Here is a 21,543-nt window from a genome sequence, read left to right as displayed (position 1 = left end):
GGGCATTTACACATTAATATCTTAAGACTTTTTCTCCAAATAAATAAAAAAATTACAATAATTCTACTACCCCAAGACAATGTGATGTTTGAATCATTATGCAAAATAAGGGCTCACAGTGTGTCATTGTTAAACAATTTGCATACATGTTTATCTGATGCATGTTTTTACTAACATCAAAGGAAATTGATCCCACTACAAAGAATGTGTAACTGATTCACTGAAAGGACCTGTTGATTCAGTTACTCTCAAGAATAAAGATTTTTGTAATGAAACTTTTTAAGAATATTGGATCTTTTAACAGGGCTTAGGCATTAACAAATTTAGAAAAAGCATTTGAAGCTTTCAAAGACAAAAATAAATACAATCTCACACCAGTTAAATGATGATACGTCAATCAATTTCAGTTAGATCTTTTTTATTTTATGGAAATACAACACATTATAATTCCTGTTCAGAATCACTCGTCGTAATTTGTATTACTTTTCTCCTTTTTTGTATTTCAAAACATGATCACTTGTACAACAATATGAACAAAAATCTCATGTCACTAATAGATCCATGATGACAATAAATTACACCTGTCATGCTTAAGTTTTTAAAACAGCACTTTCATAATCTTAGAATTTTTTTCCATCATTGTTCACATATTAACCCCTTCCAAGAGCAAGGAAATCAACTTTTATGCATAAATATATTACTGGTAAATACCCATTTAATTCAAGAGTTATTTAAAAACAGATTAAAACTAATCTCAAAATTTCTGGAAAAAAAAAAAAAAAGGGGGCACAACAGAATAAATTGAGTATTCATGAGGTTACTTTTACAATAACCACATAAATAACAAATGGGAAAATAGAACATTTGCCAATCTGCCTAACACTGCTGAAGCCAAGGGCCAATGAAGGTGAATACTGATTTCCGGTTTTAAAATTTAATATAGAAACAGTTAATATCGGACATTTTCCCTTTTTGCCCCATAGGTCAAGATATTGCAGTGTCCATCCTGCAGTTTTAATGGTTAAGAGGTACGTAAATGTCATCACAGCACAATTCAATTATTAGTATTTCAAAATGGTGAACTGCTTCACTAGTTTACATGTTTTGTAAAAAACAGCCCAAATTAACAGTCCAAAAAAATAAGTGAGGTTATTTTCAGTAGTTGAGACAAATACTGATACCAGTTAAGAACCAATAAAATTAGAACAAGTACTACACGCAATTCTCGACAGCATCAAATCGCAACACTTACTAAGGAAAATGGATTTTACAAATGCAAAGATCTGTAAAGCAGTGCTGTACTACAGTAAACAGAACGGAATGTTGTAAACAATTCTGTATGTAAAAAAGATTGAAAGAGAAGAAATAAATATGAATATGTATGCCCATAAATTTCAATAACTCAATGTAATCTTGCTTCTAATTTTTGGTCTGTGTATCACAAACAATATTAAGAATTATAATAGTCGGGGTTCATGAGGAACATGCAAATACTTTTAGAAATTAAATTATATCTGTATGGGTATGACGTAAAGAAAAACAACATCCTAAAATGTCAATCAATTATGTTTTCTCTAAATAGTTATTAATAATTCAAAAAGTCAGTTATATTTCTTTATAATGGAACTTAAACAATATATTTTTTTAATTTCCTCTGGTGACAGTCCTAAATCTCAGAAACTGGTTAACTTCAAATCTCTTCCAAACCTTAAAGGGATGTTGAGTTTTAAATTCAAAAAGGTTTAAATAACATTTGGGACAGACTGAAATCTACTGCTTTAAACTATGGGACAAGAATGGAGGTATGTCTCCTGTTTAAATAAAGGCAAGGCAATGCAATCTTGAAAGCTCAAAGGCCGTGCACACTACGTTTGAGACCAATCTCACACCAGAGGATGAATTGGACTGTTGGGGGTCAAAGAAAGTTTATTTAACATGTGGTGGCCAAAGACTGATGTATAGGAGGCTGGAAACAGCGAACATGCTCCACAGTCGAACTGTCAGTTTCCACGGCCTTCATGTACTTGTTGAGGATGGAAAAGATCTCGTTGTTGAGTATCTGATATTTTCTGATGCGGTCTGCCATCTTCTTCAAGGGCTGAAAGTCATCAATATCAATGAAATTAAATTGGTCATGTAATGAGGAATACAATTTTCCTTGATATTTTGACATATAAGAGGTCATTCTACTATAAAAACATAATATAAAATTTCAGAACTCAACCTAATCCCAATGCAATAAAAGCATTTATTGAAACCAAGCTGACAAAACGCCCCACTCTACACTTAAGTGACTTCCCTTTGCCACTTGGTGTACTCATTAATTCAAGACGGCCTCTACAGAAACAACATCAATGGCTATTTTAAAATCATCACACCCATGGCCCCGCCCGCTGGTGCTCACTTGGCTCATAAACAGACAGAGAGAAGGACAAAAAGCCTACTGTCTGTGGTCTAACTACTCCTGAACACGAAAGGGGACACATCTGGACTATTTTGAATAATTTTTATATACAAATATGCACTACACGGACTTCTTTGACTGTTGTCATCTCTCTGGCATGCTTTATAAAGATGCTGTGTCATCCTGGCACCTCAGTGCAGGATGATAAACTGGATGTGTGCGTCTTGTGAAGCAGTCATAAAATGAGTCTTTGCCAAGGAATTGTCACTAAAGGATATGGGGCTGTTAAAAACACTAAAGATCCAATCATTAATATTTCAAATGCATATTAAGGACATTAATAACGTGAAAAATTACTATTAGAATTTGAAATAAATTAAACTTAAACTACTCCAAAGATTTCTCATCAAAAAAATCCTCCACGTGCAGCAATGACAGTTTTGCAGATACTTGGCATTCTTGCTGTCAGTTTGTCCAGATACTCAGGTGACATTTCACCCCACGCTTCCTGTAGCACTTGCCATAGATGTGGCTGTCTTGTCGGGCACTTCTCATGCACCTTACAGTCTAGCTGATCCCACAAAGTCTCAATGGGGTTAAGATCCATAACACTGTTTTCCAATTATCTGTTGTCCAATGTCTGTTTTTCCTTTGCCCACTCTAACCTTTTGTTTTTGTTTTTCTGTTTCAAAAGTGGCTTTTTCTTTGTAATTCTTCCATACGGCCTGCACCCCTGAGTCTTCTCTTTACTGTTGTACATGATACTGGTGTTGAGTGGGTAGAATTCAATGAAGCTGTCAGCTGAGGACATGTGAGGTGTCTATAGAGACTCTGATGTACTTATTCTCTTGTTTATTAGTACATCTGGCCTTCCACATCTCTTTCTGTCCTTATTAGAGCCAGTTGTCCTTTGTCTTTGAAGACTGTAGTGTACAACTTTGTATGAAATCTTCAGTTTTTGGGCAATTTCAAGCATTGCATAGCCTCAAAACAATGATTGACTGACGAGTTTCTAGAGAAAGCGGTTTCTGTTTTTGCCATTTTTGACCTAATATTGACTGTAAGCCATGCCAATCTATTGCATACTGTGGCAACTCAAAAACAAACACAAAGACAATGTTAAGCTTCATTTAACGAACCAAATAGCTTTCAGCTGTGTTTGATATAATGTCAAGTGATTTTCTAGTACCAAATTAGCAATTTAGCATGATTAATCAAGGATAAGGTGTTGGAGTGATATCTGCTGGAAATAGGGCCTTTCTAGATTTGATCAAAAATGACTTTAAAAAAAATTAACAAAATTATATATATACATCAGCCACAACCTGCCTAATATTGTGTAGGTCCCCATTTTGTCACCAAAACAGCAGCAACCCACATCTCAGAAAAGCATTCTGAGATAATATTCTTCTCACCACAATTGTACAGAGCAGTTATCTTGAGTTACCGTAGATTTTGTCAGTTCAAACCAGTCTGGCCATTCTCTGTTGACCTCTATCATCAACAATGAGTTTCTGTCTACAGAACTGGCACACACTGGATGTTTTTGGTTTTTGGCACCATTCAGATTAAACTCTAGAAGCTGCTGTGCATGAAAATCCCAGGAGATCAGCAGTTACAGAAATACTAAAACCAGCCCATCTGGCACCAATAATCATGCCATGGTTGAAATCACTGAGATCAAATGTTTTCCACATACTGATGGTTGATGTGAACATTAACTGAAGCTCCTGACCCGTATCTGCATGATTTTATGCACTGCACTGCTGCCACACGATTGGCTGTTTAGATAATCGCATGGATGATTGTTGGTGCCAGATGGGCTGGTTTGAGTATTTCTGTAACTGCTGATCTCCTGGGAACAATCTCTAGAATTTACTCAGAATCATGCCAAAAACAAAAAACATCCAAATGTGCTGTTAATGAGAGAGGACAACAGAGAATGACAGACTGGCTTACAAAGTCTATGGTAACTCAGATAACCGCTTTGTACATTTGTGGTGAGAAGAATAGCCCCTCAGAATACTATTCTGAAATGGGGTTTGGTGCTGTTTTGGCAGCACGAGGGGGACCTACACAACATAAGGCAGGTGGATTTAATGTTGTGGCTGATCAGTGTATATATATACACATATAATATCACCTAATAATCATGCAAAAAAAAAAAAAATGGCTAGACCAAATAGTTTTCCTAAAAATGTATGTCCACATATGTGGACAGCGTAACAAAGAAATTAAGATTTCTAGATTTGTTTTATCAAATTGTTTTTTATGTTTCCAGGAGTGTTGGCTATTCATGTTTTTGAGACATTACAGACATTACATCACAACTTAGCATAAATAATTCAGATTCAAAGTAATGGCCAGCATCATCCAATCACTGACAACCATGTTAAAATAAAATTTTACACGATAAATTCTGACTCTATATACTGATTACCATTGTCACATGTTGTGGTCCACACATTATCTGCAGCCTGAAACTGAGCTTTTGGTCAGATCTTAGGAGTGAATGCTGCATTGGAAAGCTATAGGATGCTCTATTGCTCCCTATTTAGTGAATGACATAACCTCAAGTGTGCTGTCTGTCTGCACTGGTCTCAGAACAGTTCAAAATGCACCACATAAAGCCTCTGAAAGCAACATTTTTCAGCTTTTGGATAAACCAATTGATTCTCAATGTGATAATGCACAGTAAATATAAGATTGCTAATTAAAAAATATGCTGAAGTACACATTAGTGTACATTGTGTTTAGCAGATTAGCATTTCGCAATAATTTGCAAACAATTTATAAATGGCATATTGAATGAAACTAGAGACTAATCTTTTGACTGAAACAGGTTTCAATGCAAAAACTCAATTAGGTTTCTAACCAGATTTTAACAGTTTTGTTGCTGTTTCTCCCAAAGACTAACTCCACATGTTGTTTTGTTCTGATGTGCATCAAAAGTTTAACCCTTTACTGAGAGCACAGAGTCTTCTGAACTGAGAGATGTTGGTTTAAATGAATAAAAATGTTGAGTTATGTACAGCGAAGCCAAAATACAATGTCCAAGAATGTGTATGCGGGGGTCGAACAAGGATATATATATATGTTCCTTGTGTTAATTTACTGAAAAACAGCGGGAAATATGGTTTGATTATTTTTAACTAGATTTTTATAACACTTTACTTCTTACATTAAAAATGTTTATGTACTTTGCTACAATGGTACAATTATGGTACTTCTGTTTAAAAAGTTCATATATCAGAATTCAAAATACATAAATCTCAAGATACCTTAAAATCCTTAAAAGGCTGAAAAATAGAGACTTTTTGTATTGCCCAGCCCTAGTTCAGCTGCATGAGAAATAACACCTACCACATTCTTAATGATCTCATCCTTTCCATCCTGCCTCTGAACCTTCAGCAGGTGGTAGCAGAAATCAAAGAGATCAAAGCGACGCTGCTGTCCTAACAGCACAATGATGGCACAACCAGCCCAGTTCAGGCCATCACCAAAGCACTGCCTAAACTCACAAAAACAGTTTATGACGTAAACAAAGAATCTATTTCAGAAAATACTAAATTTAAAGTATATATCATAAAGATGATGTGCGTATGATGTTTTCATACTCTGCAGTGAACTCGTGTGTGCCCACAGGTATGCAGTACACAAACTGCATGGCGCTCCAGAGACGGTGAAACTCCATGCACTCGTCCACATGCATGACACCGTTGGTGGGGGGAGGGCCTCGCCACACGCTGTCCTGTAGGAAGCTGCGGATGCGTGTCAGAATGACCTCAAACATGGATAGCCCGCAGCACAGACGCTCCTTTGTCAGCAGGTCTCCCTCCCGTGCTATTGCAATTTGCTGAGAAATAAAAACAACATGATTAACAATACATTTACATTTATGCATTTGGCAGACGCTTTTATCCAAAGTGACTTACAGTGCAATTATTACAGGGACAATCCCCCCGGAACAACCTGGAGTTAAGTGCCTTGCTCAAGGACACAATGGTGGTGGCCGTGGGGTTAGAACCAGTGACCATCTGATTAACAGCCCTGTGCTTCTGCCACTACACCACCACCACTCCATATAGCTTTTTAATTCTGCTTATTTGAATCTTACACTTCAATTTTTTTTGTGAATCACTTTGTACATATGTCTTCTGTAATGCACTTTGTAAACACTGTTTTAAAAGATGCTACATAAATAGTTGATATAAAGTTAAATAAGGTTTTACTTGCTAGAACATTTATATAATGTAAATAAGTGCATTGGTTCCATATAAACTCTTTTAATGACAAATGAGATGGTTATGAGTGCCTCACCTGTGGGGTCCCAAGTCTCTCAATGAGGGGCACCAGGTGAAGAGGAGCATATTTTGCCTCCAGCCTCTTCATCCTCACCTCCAGTCGCTCACCCTCTGCAAAGTTTACACATTAAAGCAAGATTTCAGTAGGTACTAAAAGTGCTCTATCAGGAAGCACTGGAGAGAAATTATTTTATTTACAGAATGTTCTTGAATGTCTATATTCACCTTTGATGTAGACTCTCGGGAGGATGTTTTGGAATGGTGCAGCATGAAGTAAGTCACAAACTTCTTCCTGTGACTGAGTTAAGACAAACAGCACAGGAACATGAAATCTGAATCAAACCTTTCACATAACACAAACATCACACATCAGTGTGAAAATGGGTTAGTCACAATATGTATGATTTTTGATCTTTAATGGGATGAAATTTATGAGATGTTGCATCATGTACCGGTAAATACATAAATTTGGACATTTAAAAAGCCTCATCTCATGAGAATTAAGTGGCTGTGGTGACAGTTTTGCAAAATGATTTTACATGGTTCATTGCACATCTTGTGGTAGTTCCGAGGTGAAATGTCCACTGTGTAGTGCTAAAAGCAAGTATAATTTTTCCACATAAAAATTACGTTTTTAAATGTAATGCTCTAAAGCAGTGGTCAGCAACCTATGGCACCACTGGCATGCCAGCAACAGCGAGAGAGGAGTAGACTATTTTATTTATATAAATTCCGCGCCTGCATTCCAATCTACATCTTGATGTAATCCTTCCTCGTGATCACACAGCATGTTTTCATCAGCTGAATAGGAGGATAAACACTATTAAAGTGTGACGAGACTCACGCCTTGAGTGCAGCCATTGACCAGAAAAAATAAATAAATGCCACTCCATGTCAAATAGGTTGCCGACCCCTACTCTACAGATTATTAATTCATCAAAACTTACCTCCCTACTCTAAACCTTAAAATTACAATAGTGTTATAAAAGCAAATGTGAGATAAGAAACGTATTTCTTGAAGCAACCACGTTATTTTGTGGTGCTTGGCTAATGTGTCGACTTGCATCCCAGTCCTTTGCAATGCAAGTGCAACATAATCAGTTGAGCTAACGTGAAATTTAGTCAAGCTGGTAAATATAGTTGGTCATGTATTGCAAACACTTACATCATCATGTATTTGTAAAAATGTATCATCTTAGAAGTCATGCGCTGTAGTAAATGTGTTTAGATGGCATAAGATAGCACTGTGTGAGGAACAGGTTGAAAAGTAAGTGTTTATGAACGACAGCAGTTCGTTTTACTCGTGATTTGTTGTTGCAGTGCCTCAAATGTTTATTTCACCAGGAAACTGCTGCAATCCTTACAATGAGCCACATCAAAAATCATTTTGTAAAAATGCAAATATAGTAGAAGTTCTGTGAGACCAGGTTGCATTTAAACCAGTAGGTATACAGAATCTCTAATATTGACACAGGATTTGGCTCAATATTTAAAGGGATAATTCAACCAAAATTAGAATTAATTTACTCATCCTCATGCCATCCCAGATGTGTAAGACTTTCTTTATTCTGCTGAACACAAACAAAGATTTTTAGAGGAATATTTCAGCTCTGTTGGTCCTTACAATGCAAGTGAAAGGTGATAAAACCTTTGAAGCTCCAAAACTAACAAAGGTCAAATAAAAGTAACCCATAAGACTCCAGTGGTTAAATCCAAAACTTCAGAAGCGGTATGATAAGTGAGGGTGAGAAACAGATCAATATTTAAGTCCCTTTCTTTTTTCTTTTTACCATAAATCTTGACTTTCACTTTCACATTATTTCACATTTTTGAAAGTGAAAGTGTACATTTATGATAAAAAAGGACTTAAAAGCATGTACACACATTATATCTCTTCAGAAGATATGGATTTAACCACTGGATTAATCTTATGTGGCCTTTTTAAGATTTTTAGAGTTTAAAAAGATCTGGTCACTATACACTTGCATTGTAAGGACCTACAGAGATATTCTTCTAAAAAGCTACACACATCTGGTATGGCATGAGGGTGGGTAAATGATGAGAGATTTTTTATTTTTGGGTGAACTTTCCCTTTAAAATATTTCATATGAGTCTACTACTGTATACTATAAGAAAGTGCATTTATAAAAATAATTTATTGCACCAAACAATTTCTCCAATTCATAATGTCAAACAATCATTTAAGAGTTTGGTTATAGGCTATTTTGTCCAGACAGACTTTCCCTCAGAGGGTTAATAACAATTCTCCTTACAGTAGGTGGAAACCCTATATTAAATGAAATGTGAAGCAGCAAACATCTCATGGCAATACTTTTAAATCAATAAGGTACACAAATTTCAGCAAAATCACTAAATTCACATTAATCAAACAAGCACCGAACACCCAAACAAGAAAAAAGAGACGACCAGAAGAAGAGCACCCTGACAGAAAATATGTTAATGAGATCAGCGTGCAATGATCATCCAACACATTCATTATGCTTCAGATAGAGACCCATACAGAAACACTAGAGAGATACAGGCATCAGAAAAAGAGAAGTAGAAGCAGATGTGCACCAGCAGAGAATGTCACAGGCAGCCAGAGAGAGGTGTCGTGTCTGCCATGAAAGCAAGGAAGTCTTCCTTTGGAAGCAATTTCTCTAAAGAAGCCTTATAATATTAACACACTGAGCATATGCAGAGTCCAAACTTCACGACAAAGTCAAATGTTCACAGCTTCATATTATTACTTATCAAGATTATTTTCTGTGGCACAAACATCCTTTAATCCATGGCAGAACACAGTACAAAAGTGACTAAAGACAGCATAGAAACCAGGAAGAGTGTGCGTTCAGTTGTTATGTGGTTTAGTTATATGAAAAAGGCCTAATTTCTTACCACCTGTTGTTGTTGCCAGCGTGTAATGAGAAATAAAGTTGCTTTTTAGCAGATGGCAGCACTGTCCTCCACCCACACACTCATTAACATACACACATTAATTCATTAATATGCACATCCAATTGGAAAAACACACAGTGACACTCATAAACAATTGCATCCCGGAAGTGAAATATCTGGCATATACACAGGCACACATAGTTCTGCAAATTCAAAATTGGCTATATATGCAGCAGATTAGCAAAGCCCTGTGGAATCATGTCCAGTGTCTTGAATTTTGGTGAGTTAGTAAGACACTTACATGAAAAGCAATACAAACAATGTTATTTAATGGTAAAACCAAATAATGGAAAAATCACCATTCAATTGCTGACATTATTTGATAAAAATTACAGGATGCTACTCATAAAATAGAAATTAGTTCTGAGTAAGTGAGGTTCAATATCAAACCAATAATAACTTTATAAAGTCTCACCAGAGCTTGCTCGATGAGCAGACAGAAGAGGACGGCGTTGCCCACCTCCCTCAGACTCTGAAATACATCCGTCTTGAGCTCAGCGTACTCAATGATGTCCTTCAGCTGATGGTGAAAGAACTCCAGGATGCCTGACAAACATTCCACATCACATAATATCAGAATCAAAAACATTCCAGGCAGGGATCAGACATATAGTCATGCACTATATTCTAAGTAATTTTAGTCTGTTCCTCACACAAAGCTGTCTTATTATTTAGAACACTTGAAACGTAGCACATGAGCAGGCCCTGACAGAATCTGTGCGCACAGCACTCCGAAGATTTCCGCAGAATTCCAGACCCCAAAACATTAAATAGCATATATTTATTAAATATGTTGGCTAATTTCATTATGCTTTCAGCTGCCAATAAGAGTATAGTGCTCTCATCTCCATTTTATTATGATTAAATCCTTTTAGCAGAATTGAGGCGTGATCACATTTACCTTTGCACTGTGAAATTCCGAGGACGAAGAAGACGTGGGCGGATGTTGACTGTGATTGAAACCAGCAAAAAACAAATGGCAAAGCAGCCTCTTTTTAATGCTGCACTTTATACTCGCTGCTAAAATATTCAGTGTAGCTGTGTATGAAGCACGCCCACACAGAGGTAACTGCCAAACCAAGCAACTACCTATTGGTCAACACAGCGAATTTGCCTGTTAAAGTTGACCAAAAATGAACCCCCACACGAAATTCGCATAGGGCAATTCTTCACCACCAGAAGTCCATCACATGAAATTCACGATCGGGCAGATTACCATTGAGATTACTGTATTTCGCCCATGGAATTTGCAGAGCGAAGGAAAATGTGACTAAATACAGTATATTATTTTGTGTACCATGAAAAAAAAAGTCAGATGGGTTTGGAACAACATGAAGTGTAAATGGTGCCAAAAACTATCCCTTTAAATTATAGCCCTCTAACTTTAAAAGGAAAGTTCCCCCCAAAATGAAATTGCTCTCATTATTTACTCACCCTCATGCCATCCCTGATGTGTATTACATTCTTTCCTCTGGTGAGCACAAACAAAGATTTTTAGAAGAATATCTCAGCTCTCTACATCTATATACAATGCAAGTGAATGGTGACCAGAATTTTTAATCATCAGAAATCATATAAAGCCAGCATAAAAGTGACCCATATGACTCCAGTAGTTAAATATCTTCTGAAGTGATATGATAGATGTGGGTGAGAAACAGATCAATATTCATGTCATTTCAAATCTCCACCGTTGACCTGCCCCGACCAGTGGGTGGAGATATGCATGAAGAATGCAATCACCAAAATCCAAAAGAAGAATATGGAAGTGAAAGTGGAGATTTCTGGGGACTTAAATTTTAAGTTTCTCACCCAAACCTATCACATCACTTCTGTAGGTATGAATTGAACCACTGGAGTCATATGGACTACTTTTATGCTGGCTTTATGTGATTTTTGAAGCTACAAAATTCTAGCCACCATTCACTTGCATTGTTTGGAACTACAGAGCAGAAATATTCTTCTAAAAATATTAATTTGTATTCCACAGGAGAAAGAAAGTCATACACATCTGGGATGGCACGAGGGTGAGTAAATGATGAAATAATTAAAATTTTTGGGTGAACTATCCCTTTAACAAGAGATTTAAATATAGTATGGCCTATTTTTTTGTTAAAAGTTTAAGCTAAACTTTATTATTTTTAATACTGATTGCTAAACTTTAAAAAGATAGAAATGAATAGTATTTTTGTATAAATATGTTTAAAACGTACACTCACATGAGTTGAAAACTTTAGTCGTCTTTATTCTACATATGGTGTTTGGCAGACATTCATGAGCGCCGCCATGTTGAGATCACATGATCAGCTGAATATTACTAACAAATACAGGGAATTATTGAAATAAAGTATGCTTTCACTCACGGAATAAATTAATCATGGCTGACTGCAAATAGCACATTTCTAAAATGGCTTAAGTAACTGATAAACTTGTACTTGCATATATGCCACTAGTTATTAGCGAACATAACAAATATTACTGACTGCACCTTTCTATGATGTTTAAGGAAGTGTGACTTACATCATAAAATTCTACTCTGCACTAACTTTGCTGAAACCAAATCCCAGGAGAGTGAAAGAGGAAAAACCTCACCATTAAAGTTTGCATGATACTGCAGCACATATAAATCATTAGACTGTGGCTCTAGACTGATTACAATGGCAGATCACTGTCAGATTGACTGAGAAAGTATAAGGAGTGGTACTCTGTGTAGTGATGTTGCTGCTGATCTCACCTGGTGAGCCATACTCATGACGAGGGAGACGGCAGATCTTTGGCATCACCTCAATGAGGGTCTTCACATACTGCAGGATGGTGCCCTGCAACTGGAAAAGACCGATGGACACCAAACGTCAAATCAAATACAGAAAATGGGAGTGGTTTATAAACCCCATATACTTTGAAGATACACTTATTGACGTGAATTCTATGAAAATACCAAGCTCTTGACAATCTTGAGCAGTTCCTCCATCACCACAGCAATGCCCTGGTAACCAAGAAGACGGCAGATTGTTTTAAAGTGTGGAGGACCCACAAAGTTCCTGTAGGAACTGTAGATGTGGGAGTAAGCGATGTTCAGAGGCTGAAAACAGAGTGAGGAGTTTAAAGATTGACAACCATGTCCTCTTGTACACTGTGTGCAACACAATCATGACTCTGGTTAGATGTCTCGCTGTATAAAGATGTTGCTTACAGACCTTTGAGCCATACAGGTAGTAAGGCTGGACATTGGCCGGTTTGTCCCTCTGAGGCTCCTGGGTAAAGGGAATGGCTGTCCGTACAAACCTTTTCCACAGTGGACAAATATTGTCAACATTTTAATCTATCTACACTGAACTGCATTATGGTGTGGACTTGCATCTAGAGCATATGTGCACAGACCTATTGGTCGAGCCATTGTAACAGTAGTTAGGTAAGAAGTCGAAGTTCAGTTCCCAGAAGACATGCAGGGTGATGCGACCATATGGAGCAGAAACGTTGTGGTTGGCCTCACGGAACATGGCATCAAAACTGTCCAGTGTCATGTGCTTAGACAGCAGACGATGAGTCAACCTGTTGATTTCCATCAGCCATTCAAGCTCCTGAAAACACACAAGCTAAAGCATAATTTCATGCCTTGGATCAAACAAATGTATCAATTGAGTTTGGAGTCATAGTCATGTACAGATGGTTAAGAAAATTGTCTGCAAGTTTGCAATCCTAAAGAAAATAGAGGTTATGGGTGAGTGATGACAACAGATACCAAAAAATAGCAGGAAAGCAAAATATTCTTACCACTATGGAGGTGAGGTCCTCGCTCTCAAAGCGGCTGATGGCCTGATCCAGAGATTTGTACATGGCTGCTGAGATCCTCTGTGTTATCAATCTGTTAAGGTCAATGGAGCGGCCCAGCAGCTATAAAACAAATACAAAATGCTGTGTATATCCATATTTACAGAGTATCCAGTGTGACAGTCAGTCTTACACATTAAAATAGACAAACTGATTCTTCATGACTGCACTTCAATCTCCCAGTTTTTAGGATCTTATCGTGATTAAGTTTCAGATTACAACTGATGGAAATTTGTCAAACCTGCACATGTCTCTGTTTGAGCAGTGTCTCGTAGCGGTTCGACGGTGGGTATGGAATGATCACACCATAGTTCTTACACTCCGCTCGGAAGCGTTTGTCTAGAAGGACACTGCAAGACAGAGACAATACCACACAAAACCATTCAAAGACTAATTTCTTTATCATGATTTGTGAAATTAACTTGTGAAACAACATTGATTTTTTTAACATAAGAGAGGGATAATTTACCTTCCAGCCATTGCTTTGTAGTAGGCAAATATCTGATCAGCTAACTTGTAGACAAACTGATCAAAACACAGGTTGACCTAAACCAAAAATGATAAAAGACTTTCGTTTTAGGATGATTGACACACCACCACATTAATTAACAGGGATGACGCAATAAAATGAATCCTTTACCTCAGCCTCTATCTCATCATAGAGGAACTGCTTCTTGAACTTGGTGAGGGCATAATAACCACTGTCATTATAAAGGTCCAACGGATACAACACATATCTGAGGTTAAAAAAAATAAAGAAAAAAAAGTGTTTTACAAAATGTATTTCCACAAGTACCCCCACAGTACCATCAGCGAGGCTGAAGTACAGTATTCATCGACTATTACAGCTAGGTATTAATAAACATTTCCTGATTCGTTTCCAAATAAATTGGGTATATTTCAGTAATAATGCTTGCATATGAAATAAATTCTTTCTTAGCTAATGCTGTTAATTATACAGGAGATATTCTAACTTAGTACAGGTCAAAATATAAATTTTACTGACTTTTTCAGTAGTTTTTCTTAATTTGTCACATTTTAGCTTTTTAAAAATTCCGCAATCCATCAATAAAATGATGTCTTGAAATTTCATAGATTTTAGTGCAAACAAATGTTTTACAACATGTTTAGTGTTACATGCATTATTTGTTCTATTTACAATTTTTCACTTATATGTAGAATGAGAACTAAAATGGTACTGTCTCTTTAAGACTACCCAGAGAGGACACTTCAGGGCATCTGTGTTGATTGGAATTAATGGTTCTTTTTTTGTTGTTTCTGAACAACAACTGACTGTAAACAACAGAAAGTGTAATAAATAAATACATTATTCAATGACAAATGGATTGCGTGAACATTACAAATTGATTTCTTGAATCATGACAAATGGATTGTGTTGATCTCATCTTTGAACACACATTACAGAATGAGTCCAACCAAACTTCTCTAAAAATGCAATAAAAAGATCTCAGCACCTACAGAAGAGTAAAAGATCGATCTCAGGACTGTGTTGAATAAAGACCGTGATTAATATGATTTTTTGTTTTGACATTTTGTTATGTTACCCCCTGGAACTTTCAACATTGGTCTGTTTGTTAGAGTATCCTGACCAGCCTGACATAGTCTCAACCAATGGCATAAGTTTGGGGGAGAACTATTTCTATCCAACTAATAGTTGACAGGAGTTTTCAAAAAAAAAAAAAAATATATATATATATATATATATATATATATATATATATATATATTTTTACAATTCCGTTAGGTGAAGCTAGTGACAGAAATCACACACTTCAACTTAAATAACCAGGATGAGCTTTGTGTATACAGTATGTGGCACATACTCCATCATGGAGGGTTCTTTGGTCTCTAGAATGTGGTCGGTAAGGATCCAGGGCATGGACATCTCAATCGGGAACTGGATGCGACGGCCCATGGTGAGCTCTAGGAAGAACTCTCGGAACCAGAGTTGAGAAAGATCACAGCAGTGCTGCAGGGCCTCTAACAACCAATCAGGAGAGAATGAGAAAGTTGTAAGGGAAATCAAGTTATATGAGCTTAACATAATGATGATAGAGTAGCTAAATAGAAAATTATCTGTTTTCTTACCACTAAAGTTTAGGAGATGGGTGAAAAAGAAAGACTGCTTGTGGAAGTCCTCTATGGCCTGAACGATGGGGCCATCCAGACTGCTACGAAGAGTCTTCTTAGAACCACTTTTATCAGCGATTAAAGACTCTAGCATGGTACGAACCATGTAGAGCTGCAGGATTGAAAGGAACAGAAAGACACTGCTCAAATGAACTCAGAACAATGGATAATGTACAGTTAGCCAGTCATTATCGCAACATAAACCCTTTCAGGATGACATTTGTGTGCTATAATGGACATAAAATATTGATTTAAGCTTAAACTATGATTATGTAAGAAGAAAGAGGCTGCAGAGTGTTATGAGAGACTTACTAGCTCAGTGTGGAAAAATAAGCACAATACAGCTACAATGTTCCAATTCTACAGTTTAGTTGTCATTACTCAAAAATATTTGATGGTAGAATGCTGTGATTGACCAGAATCAAGTATTCCAGAGACCAAATGACAATACAGCACTCCAAATATCATAACAAATATTTATAAAGATATAAACTTAATTTACTTGTGTGCTTGAGGGGCCAACAGCACGACGGGGCACTTTGATGTCGAAGCCTCCTTTGGGGTCCTTCTCTCCCCTCAGACAGGGGTCATTAGGGGGTTCTCTTCCCGCCTCCCAATCACAGATGGTTTTTCGAATGGCCTGAAGAACACTTCAAAGAAACATGGAGATAAAAAAATGTCACAACCGCTTTTTCACATTTTCAATATAATTGTAGATCATATAAATTGTTGTGTAAGCCATTATTAGTATTTTTATGGAGAAAATCCTATTATGTAAAGTTTGAGATCTCTTCATTCACATTACCTAATGAGAACGTTCTTTTTCTTGCGAACAGCCTGTCTGAGCGGCTCTCTCAGGGTCACTTGTGCAAAATCTTGCAGGGCAGAGTAGATGGTGTGCCTGATGGCCTGGTTAAACACGCTTTCCATTCGTCCCATCAGAACCTGAAGACCCTTGATCATAGCAATGACCTCCACCAAGGCAAACTTCTCCTCGCTGGTGTAGTTGTATCGTGTAGCACGTTCATATTCCTCAGCTGTGCCCGGACAGTCCTTATTACAGAACTTATCGGTTGGGTGGACTAGTTTCCAAGAGTACTACAAAACAATTTCAATGTTTAAACATTATTGCTTCTAAGAAAGATGGAGACTTGAAATGGGAATACTGAGCTTCATAAAAAAAGCAAAAAATATATGTTGTTGAAATTAACAAGTTAACGCAAGCCATTCATTTCAAATGTTTACTGCATAATATTTTATTTTGGTTTCATGATTAACTCATTTACCAATTTTCATATTAGTTTCTGACATTTTATTCAGCTCCGCATGAGTGCTGAAAACTGGTTGGAATAGAGCAGAACGTTTGCAATGTGTCTGGGGTCATTACACCAAGACACCAAAAACACGCACAACAGTGAATCCAAGTCAATAATTAAGTAATGAACAAATGTTTGTGAAATTCTTGACGTCTGTTGCATGAGCGCAATGAGATAAGCTCGTTCACAGTGGCACACGTGTTTACGTAAGCACTTGTGTTGTTTATGTGCTGAAGACAAGACAAAATACGGTTTAAGAAAAGGGTGTTTTGCAAAGTATAGACAATCCAACACATACCACTTCCATGACATGAGTGCTCCACTTGGACAGAAGCTGCAGTCCTCTGAGTGCCAGGTCAAAGAGTTCCCTGTACTCCTCATCTGACTTCTGACTGTCCAGCCCAGAGCCGGTCACCACCTCACTGTTACTGTAGCGTGCCAGCTCAGAGATGAAGCGGATGTGGTCTTCTCTTATCTGCACCATCTGCTCACACAGGTTATATTGTGGACTGATGCTGCTCTGAGTGCAGGTCCACCTGAGAGAGAAACGAGCATACAGGCAAAACTTAAACTCGTAGAAGGCAAAAAGAGATATAAATGTGTATGGTGATAAAGAGTTGTGGTAAAAACTCATAATCTACTCAAAAACAACTAGAGTGGCGCTTGCTCATGCAAAACTCGCCAACATGAGCACTCACTTAGACTTGTTCTCTTCATAGTGGGCACTTGTTTCTATGTAACGTGACAGCTCAATCTGCATATCTCCAAACAGAGGCACAACCTGGAGCTGTGAAGGCATCCAAACACAGGTTAAATCAAAGGATTTTAACAAATAAAAAGGTGTTCAAGAGAACTGGACAGTTTTACTTCACCTTGAAAAATTTGTCAATTTTGCTGAGGTTTATCCTTTTCTTTGCATCCAGCTTGTAGATGTTGCTGACATTTCCATCCATCAAGTATAGGCCAAAACCCATGACCTAAAACACAGAGATTAATTTGTGAGAGTTCTCTTTTAGCAGAGTCTAAAAAGCCAGGGATAGCAGCTCTTACCTTTAGCAGCATGTGTTTCTCACTGGGGGTCAGGTACATCTTGTTTTCATAGTAATCCACGCAGATGTTGACAATATCAGCCAGCAGCTCCTCATAACCTGGAATCACCTCCAGCTGCTGGTGCAGACACTGCACAACACACAAAATATGTTACACTGTGTGCAAATGTGCAAGGACAGCACAAGTACAGCAAGCGGTGATTAGGGGAAGGCAAATGCATATATAATAAATATGGTGATCATATTTGAAGTTAAATGTACCTGTGTAATTCTGTTGTGGTTGGCTAAAAACATAGAGAGGTTTTGGGACTCCTGGATGGACTGTGGGTCAGCCATCTTTCTCAGGAACTGAGCAGCTCTATAAGGAAAAACAGATATACACATTTCAGAGGTCATGGAAAAACCAGCAACCTGGATCAAATATCTCACCAAATGAGTGATTTACAGAGTGTTTTTTGTACCAAATGGTAGGGGCTGGGTATTGATACAGATTTCACGATTCAATTAAGATTAGATCAGATATCGATCCATATGGGTATATTTCAGCTATAATTTCCCTTTTGCTTACATACTGTATAAAACTATTCTCTCCCAGCTAAATATGCTAATTATACAGAGGACCTTCTAACTAGGTAGATTAAGAACATACACATTTTACTAATTATATTTAATTTGCTTTTCATTATTTTAGTCACATTTTGGCTTTTTAAAAATGAACAAATCCAGATATTATATTACATAATTTTTACCATTTACAAGTTTTTACATTGATTTGTTGAAAACCGGTACTGTCTCTTTAACAAAACCAGCATTTCTGTAAAGAGCATCTGTAGATGAGTGCATGTTTACGTGAGAGGACTAAAATGGCGTTCTCATCTGTGCCATGCATGATTAGGATTAAATGTTTGTTTTTTGTTGTTTTTAATCAACAACTGACTGTAGAGAATAGAAAGGGTATTAAAACAGACATTACTCAGTGACACATGTGTCGAGTGGATCTCATCTTTGGACACACTTTACACAGAACAACCTTTTCTCTCAACACACAGTGAAAGTATGTATACATTTTAGTCATATAGCGCGAAATTTGGTTGTAAATGAGAGTGATAATCTCTCATTGTAGATCTTGGGATTTAAAAATTGATATCGAGATCATTCGAATGAAGATCGCAATGCATACATAGATATTTTTTCCCACCCCTACCAAATGGGACTTTGTAGATGTAAGTGTGACTTTGTAATACCTCTTGTAAGCAGAGTGGTCATTTTTTACACTGCACTTCATGTTCTTCAGTTCGTCCAGCACAGCAAACATGTTGATGAACTTTCCGAGAGTGAGCAGATAGGCCTCGGACACAAAGTCCTTCCTGCGCTCAGCGTGACACAGTCGCTTTACCTCACTGCAGAAACGCTCAATGGCCTTGCGCTAAAGAAAGGAATGTTACCGTTAATATAATGCATTACATTTCACTTAAAGTCAAAGGGTGTCATTTCTGCACACCATTGCATCACCAAATGGAAGAACAAAAATAAGGACTGTTTTAAAACAGGTTTTCCAAACACTCCCCCCATCTGGTCAGACAAGCAGATAGTCCTGCCCCAAACTCATGCCATTGAGCCAGTGTTTCTTGCTGTGTGGGGCTGGCAAGTGTACTCAAACAAACAGAGCAATGTTTTGATTGCAACACCGAGCCACAATCTTTACCCTTTTTTAGGGAATCAACCTATGAATGGCTTACTTATAGTTTCTGGATTTTGTGCTAGGACAGGAGAAATTATTTAAGCTTCTGAAAAATGATACACTTCACCTTTAGTCATAGACTTATTACTACTTGAGGGGCAATAAGAAGCATTCATTTTTAATCTCTCAAGATTGTATGATAATAGTAATAGTGTCTAAGGAACCAAATATTCTAGTTGATCTCTCACCTGGAAGTACATGAATTTCATGAGCTTGGTGACCTCAGGTTCCAGCACCTCCACAGTCTTCTCATAGATCTCCACTCGATTTGGCTGCTCATTGCACTTCACCTGAGAAGCACAAGAGGGCGTCAACAAACTGGCTGGATTTCAGAAATGACAATATGAATAAGGAGCCTTTTCTTTCCTTGCAATAAGAGCAAGCCAATCATGTTGTTGTACTCAATTCAATTGTGTCTTTGAGATAAGAGTTGAGCAAATTAAAAATGCTTCAGAATCTTCTCAGCCAGAGAGCAAAAGGAGGAGCATCTCTTAAAAATAGTGCATTAATTTGGGCATGAACATTACTTGTATTGGATGGCACAGACATTCAAATGCAGCCATGTGGCCACCCCAAGCAAATTCAATAAATCTATTAATATGTGCAATTAATGCATAACATGTCCATTAACTTTTTATTTGACTAACATGGCTCAGCGGTTGAGGCTCAGAGTTACTGACCAGAAGGTTGGGGGTTCAAGCCCCAGCACCACCAAGATGCCACTGTTGGGCCCTTGAGCAAGGCCCCAGGGGTGCTGTATCATGGCTGACCCACATATCCCAGCTTAGCTTAGCTGGGATATGTGAAAACTAATACATTTCACTGTATGTATGCAAAACACTGTGTATAATGTGTGACCAAAAAACAAAGTATTCTATCATGATTTTAGTTTAAAATGTATATGAATAAATAAGGGAAATTGTATGTCATAGATTCTTTAACTGGTCTCCATTTCTTTCAGATTTGAATCATTTTTAAACACATTTTTGCCTTTTAAACAAATCTTTTTTAGAATAGTTTTAGATAGATTATATGTAGCATGTCAAACCACAGGACATGCCAACTTCCCAAAAGTTTTTCAAATGTAAATTGAGGCTATAATCTAGTACTCTTATTATAATATTTGCAGAAGAGGAACTCAGAACTTGAAAGTCAATCAAGTTCAATTGAGTTCCTCTTCTGCAAAAATTATAATTTTCTATGATAAACCTTATAGTAAGAGTATTTGGGCTATTATGAGGACCTGGCACTCAGTATTTGGGAATTTTTATTAAAATAGTAAGAGGCCTCATCTCCGCATTAATCCACCTAGCCATATCAGACATGATGAGTTTGTGTGTACCTGAGGAATGGCTCTGGAGCAGCTCCTCCAGGTGTACAGCATGACAGCATACTCATGTCCCTCCTCCAACATTTCATTCTGAGAAAAAACACAGTATGAACTTAAAGACTCAGCAACAAAAAACAGAGGAAAAATAACTGGCACTATAAAGTACAAACAACAATCTATCCTCTTGTAAATTGAGGAGGTTGCTTAAACACATTCCATCAGGGGCTTATTTGCTAGTTTTATTTAAACATTAAATCCAGCCATTATTGACTAGATTAGCATTTTTCTGAGAAGATGCTTGTGCTTGTGAGGCAGCAAGAGAAGAGTGTTAAGGTTTGTTAAAATGTAGTAGTGAAGCAGCTATTATAACTGGGACAAACATTTAGAACTTTCTATATTCATCTACTTATATTTTGTAGTAAAGATTTGTTAAATATAATGGGAGCAAACTAGCCTGGTCAC

The 21,543-nt window shown here is 37.2% G+C and overlaps 1 protein-coding gene across 1 annotated transcript in view; it reads right to left on the bottom strand.

Annotated features, from left to right (window-relative positions):
* Positions 1-401: 401 nt before the first annotated feature.
* The window catches only part of LOC127660041 (cytoplasmic FMR1-interacting protein 2), a 30,517-nt gene continuing 9,375 nt past the window's right edge, over positions 402-21,543 (bottom strand). Inside the window, exons 4-29 of the mRNA XM_052150095.1 lie at positions 21,094-21,171; positions 19,940-20,041; positions 19,255-19,436; positions 18,272-18,368; positions 18,012-18,140; positions 17,834-17,938; positions 17,660-17,748; positions 17,260-17,497; positions 16,451-16,743; positions 16,148-16,295; positions 15,604-15,757; positions 15,339-15,495; positions 14,135-14,231; positions 13,964-14,040; positions 13,736-13,844; positions 13,438-13,557; positions 13,045-13,244; positions 12,861-12,948; positions 12,602-12,745; positions 12,398-12,488; positions 10,082-10,212; positions 6,934-7,006; positions 6,725-6,819; positions 6,022-6,260; positions 5,768-5,915; positions 402-2,098 (exon numbers count right to left, since the gene is read on the bottom strand). Of these exons, the coding sequence (XP_052006055.1) occupies positions 1,931-2,098; positions 5,768-5,915; positions 6,022-6,260; positions 6,725-6,819; positions 6,934-7,006; positions 10,082-10,212; positions 12,398-12,488; positions 12,602-12,745; positions 12,861-12,948; positions 13,045-13,244; positions 13,438-13,557; positions 13,736-13,844; positions 13,964-14,040; positions 14,135-14,231; positions 15,339-15,495; positions 15,604-15,757; positions 16,148-16,295; positions 16,451-16,743; positions 17,260-17,497; positions 17,660-17,748; positions 17,834-17,938; positions 18,012-18,140; positions 18,272-18,368; positions 19,255-19,436; positions 19,940-20,041; positions 21,094-21,171 (3,552 nt within the window). The 3' untranslated portion in view covers positions 402-1,930. The remainder of the gene's footprint in view (positions 2,099-5,767; positions 5,916-6,021; positions 6,261-6,724; positions 6,820-6,933; positions 7,007-10,081; positions 10,213-12,397; positions 12,489-12,601; positions 12,746-12,860; positions 12,949-13,044; positions 13,245-13,437; positions 13,558-13,735; positions 13,845-13,963; positions 14,041-14,134; positions 14,232-15,338; positions 15,496-15,603; positions 15,758-16,147; positions 16,296-16,450; positions 16,744-17,259; positions 17,498-17,659; positions 17,749-17,833; positions 17,939-18,011; positions 18,141-18,271; positions 18,369-19,254; positions 19,437-19,939; positions 20,042-21,093; positions 21,172-21,543) is intronic.

This window comes from Xyrauchen texanus, chromosome 19, assembly GCF_025860055.1.
Source record: "Xyrauchen texanus isolate HMW12.3.18 chromosome 19, RBS_HiC_50CHRs, whole genome shotgun sequence".
Classification (NCBI taxonomy): domain Eukaryota; kingdom Metazoa; phylum Chordata; class Actinopteri; order Cypriniformes; family Catostomidae; genus Xyrauchen; species Xyrauchen texanus.
This window is presented reverse-complemented; position numbering and strand designations above follow the sequence as displayed.